Genomic DNA, 5,006 nt, shown 5'->3' with positions numbered 1-5,006 from the left:
AATACACATAGGAGAACATCAAATAGGGAAACGAGGTGTAGATACACAAAACGACTGGCCGAGTCGTTACATTCCCCCTCCCCCTACCTAAACAATATTCGTCCTCGAACGGGTTTAGAAATGTACCTGAACTGCTGCAAAGATGTTGATATCTGCTCTACATACCTGACTTAGTCTCCTAAGTGGACTCCTCGATCGGTTTACCCCTCCACTGAACCTTGACCTATGCAATAACTTTAGACCTCAGCTTCTGAACCTGTCTATCAAAAATGTCCACCAGTTCTTCTTCATAAGCCAGATTCTCATCTAACTGCATTGTACTGAAGTCAAATATATGCAACTTATGTTCATGATACTTCTGAAGCATAAAACCATAGAACACCGGGTGAACTCCCAAAAGATTAGGAGGCAAAGCAACCTTGCCAGCTCTCTCCAACACCTTAAATGGATCAATAAACCTCGGGCTCAACTTGCCCTTCTTCCAAATTCTCATCACTTCCTTTATAGGAGAAACTCTAAGAAGAATCTTCTCATCTTTCATAAATGCCATATCGCGTACCTTCTAGTCCGTTTAACTCTTCTGTCTAGATTGAGTTGTGCGAAGCCTCTCTTGAATCAGCTTTACCAACTCAAAAACATCATGGACCAAATCTGTCCCCAACAACCTACCTTCACAAACTCAAACCAACCAATCGGAGAATGACATCGCCTCACATATAAGGCCTCATACGGATCCATCTAGATACTATATTGATAGTTGTTATTGTATGCAAATTCTAATAATGGTAGAAACGGATCCCACTGGCCACCGAGATCAATATATCCTCAAGGATCTAAATGGTCCGCTCAGACTGCACGTCTGTTTAAGGGTGAAATACAGTGCTAAGCTCTACCCACGTGCCCAACTTACTCAAAACCGCCCTCCAAAAGTGTGATGTAAACTGAGTGTCGCAGTCTGACATGATAGAGACAGGTACACCATGCAAGCGGGCAATCTCTCTAATGAAGATTTGAGCCAACTTCTCTAAAGTGCAGGAAGTCATTACTAGAATGAAATGTGCTGACTTGGTGAACCGATCAACAATGACCCAAATAGCATCAAACTTCCTTTAAGTGTGTGACAAACCTACCACAAAGTCCATAGTAATGCGCTCCCACTACCACTCCTGGTATATTAATTTCCTAAAGCAAACCACCCGGTTTTTGATTCTCATACTTGACCTGTTGACAAATCAAACACCGTGAAACGTGCCCAACAATGTCCTTCTTCATCTTTCTCCACCAATAATGCTACTTCAAAACATGATAAATATTTGTAGCACCTGGATGAATAGAATACCGCGAACTATGACTTTCATCAAGAATCAACTCCCTCAAGCCTTCGACATTAGGAACACAAATCCGACCCTGAAGTTGCAATACACCATCATCACCAATAATCACCTCCTTAGCACCACCTTGATGTACTATGTCCTTAAGGACAGGCAAATGGGGACCATCGCACTGGAGAGCCTTAATTTGCTCAAACAAGGATGACTGTGAAATAACAAATCAAAGACTCTGCTAGGCTCATGAATATCCAATCTCACCAATCCATTGGCCAACGCCTGAAAATCCATAGCTAAAGGCCTCTCCACATCTGGAATAAATGCCAAACTCCACAAACTATCTGCCTTTCTACTCAAGGCATCTGCTACTATATTAGCCTTCTGCGAATGATACAAGATGGTGATATCATAATCCTTTAACAACTCCAACCACCTCTGCTGCCACAAATTCAAATCCTTTTGCTTGAACAAATGTTGAAACTCCAATGATCAGCGTAAACCTCACATGACACGCCATAGTAATACCTCCAACTCTTGAGCGCGTACACAATAGTTGTTAACTCCAAATCATGAACCGGATAATTATTCTCATGGGACTTCAACTGGCGCGACGCATAGCCCTACCATCCTATATCAACACACAACCAAGGCCAGCGCACGATGCATCACAATAAATACTATACATCCCTGATTCTGAGGCTAGTACCAAAACTAGAGTTGTAGTCAAAGGTGTTTTGAACTTTGGAAATCTCTCCTCAAACTCGTCAAACCAACTAAATGGATCACCCTTCTGAGTCAACTTGGCCAGTGGAGCTGCAATAGAATAGAAACCCTCCTCAAAATGATAATAGTACCTAGCCAAACCTAAGAAACTCCCGATCTTAGTTGCGACAAAAGGTTTAGGCTAACTCTGAACTACCTTAATCTTCTTCTTATCCACCTTGATCCCATCACTAGACACCACCTAGCCCAAGAATTCCATTGAATCCAACCAAAACTCACACTTAGATAACTTGGCATACAACTTCTTCTCCCTTCAAATCTGAAGCACCATTTGTTGCTCCAAAACGTGCAAGCAAGTATACGTGGTCGACAAGTAATATATGATTGTATGTCCAAATATCGTACCCCCAAAGACTTATGATTAACTATTTACTAAATTAAACTAAGACAATTAATCTATTCAAGTAATTTCTAAAGTATGAATATTTAGCTAAAACTAATCTAGAGTAGCAACAAGTGATTACAAAAAATGAGTCGCAAGATTAGAGATGAAATCAACGGGAGAAAATTTTTAGATCTATGGGTTAGATAACAATCCCGTTGAGTCTTCCACTTAAATTGTCTAATTAATTTATCTGGTTTATTGGTTGACATGGTTAATATTACTCGTAGTATTCTCCCAAAGTACTACTCACCTATTCAAGCTAACCTAATGCCTATATTACTATGGAATTAGGATTAACAAGAACGTATTAATAATTCTTGTATAGTAACCAAGCAAGGCGATTAGGTATATCCCTATCCTAACCGCAAATCTGTTCCCGATACTTAGGTTCAAGATTTTACTCTACTCAATCTTATATGCAATCTAGAATTCTCACTCCTGAGTTCAATCATAGATTCGTAGATAGTATTCAATTGGTGATTAAACAATCAAATAATTAAGCACAAGATTGAATAAATAAATTAATATGATAAAATAATAAGAATAATTCAAGCTTCAAACTACAATTAGTGATCAAACAATGTTCATATAGCACCCACAATTCTAGAACTAATGAACTGTGTGATTAAAGGAAGAGGAGAAGAAAAACTAGTAAAAAGCTTGCTCCAACATGTCCCCAATGTAAATTCTCCTTCAAAGTGGTTTGCCCCCCTCTAAAATAGGTTAGACTTGCTTTTATACGAGTTGGGGGCGTCTTGGGTTGAAATAACCTTATCCCGGGCGAAATAGGACAGTTTTATGTCTCTCAGCGCTTAGGGTAGTGTGGACCGCTAGCCCTGGCGCTGGAAGATTTTGTGCTTCTGAAAGTTTCTCCACAGGTAGCACCTCATGCTAGCCTGGGCGCTACATTATCCCAATGTTTATTTTATTCCCTTTTTGCTTCAACTCGTGCACTTTCATCCCGCATTGCCTCCGGATTACTCCTACACATAAAAATACCACGAATTAGCATAAATTATTACATTACACATCCGAAATATGCAAAACATGAGTAAAATGCGAGGCTATATGCATATACATATACATACTTTAAGACGAATATCATCACCCCAAACTTAGACTCTTGCTCGCCCTCGAGCAATGGAACTATAAACTACACCCCAACAATTTACATATCAACTAGAGAGGAGCAATTCAATTTTTCAATCATACACTCTGCCTTTGATTATGGTCGATATCGGCAATCAAGAATGAACATACGAAATGTACATTCTTCCCGTTTTAACCGTGCCCAAGTATAAACAGTCAATTCAACCAACTCAAACAACCTATCTATAACCACCCTACCTTAAAATCCGACTCGCTACCACTAAGCACCCTCAACTCGTGCACTCACCCAACAAGAGAAGTCCACAACATCACCAATCCATCATGAGATCATGTGCCCTCACCAACAAATAAGAGAGTGAACATAGAAGTAGTCCACACATTCAAATATGACTTTGAACATAAATTAAGGACATCACACAGTTGATTGAAAGTCGCTCACTCTCATAAAAAATTCTTGTGCATCCCGTGGTCGTACCATAAGCTTGCCCATAGTGTACATCTCTACTCATCTAAGCTAGCCAAGTCTAGGATCAATTAGGACTTTATGGGTGGTAATATAGGCTAAGGGACGGGTAGGATACATTCAGGAATAGTGACTAATCTTCCTAAGCACTTTAATACACTACACTCAAAATCGAGCACATATTCTTCTAAACCAATTCACTCGTCACAAATCTTACACAACATAGCCCCCCCCCCCCCCCCTTCAGTCAAGCATTTCTACATCCCCACTAGCACGAATTAGTAAGTTTAGGAGGTGTGTGTGCTTTTTTTCTACATTATTTGTAATTGTTTTCCTTGCAATTTTCTTTTCTCTCTTTTTTTCTTTTTTTTAACACACACTCCATACATTAAGGTTCATCGGCTGGTGGTAGTTTTCACAACTTTAGTGCACCTTATGGGCCCTTCGACGGTTTCACTCAAAAGCTATTTCCAATCTCTCACCTTATTCTTTTAGCACCTAAGTGCCTTCTCATGTAAAGGTTCAACAAGCTCAAGTTAAGAATAAAATAGGGATATGGCTTATAATATGGGTGCAAAAAAAAAGGTCTATAGGCTCAAAGGGCTACCAACGGGAAAATTCTATTTGTAAGTGACAATAACATCTATGATCAAGCAAAGAAATGCATACGGTATCTCCTAGACTAGCACAACTTAATGAATTCACTTCGATTAACACACGGGACAATTTCTAGACTACACAGGATATCACAAAACACCACATATCCTCACACACACATTGCACATGACTCAATTAAGACGGTTCAGTTCAACTCTCAAGTCAAGCAAGCACATATAATTCACAGATTTTAAGCAATAATACACTAGGTGATATAAAAGTCAAACAATTGAGAACATGCGCCACAGAATAGGCTATTTATATTACTTTGGCATCACCA

At 39.5% G+C, this 5,006-nt stretch overlaps 1 protein-coding gene across 1 annotated transcript; it reads right to left on the bottom strand.

Annotated features, from left to right (window-relative positions):
* Window positions 1-223: 223 nt before the first annotated feature.
* On the bottom strand, window positions 224-550 carry LOC138902897 (uncharacterized). The gene has a single exon (XM_070190797.1). The coding sequence runs from the start codon at window positions 548-550 to the stop codon at window positions 224-226; it is 327 nt and encodes a 108-aa protein (XP_070046898.1).
* Window positions 551-5,006: the final 4,456 nt, after the last annotated feature.

This window comes from Nicotiana tomentosiformis, chromosome 12 (assembly GCF_000390325.3).
Source record: "Nicotiana tomentosiformis chromosome 12, ASM39032v3, whole genome shotgun sequence".
In the NCBI taxonomy this organism is placed as follows: Eukaryota; Viridiplantae; Streptophyta; class Magnoliopsida; order Solanales; family Solanaceae; genus Nicotiana; species Nicotiana tomentosiformis.
Note: the sequence above shows the minus strand (reverse complement) of the source record. Positions and strands in the feature narration are given on the sequence as shown.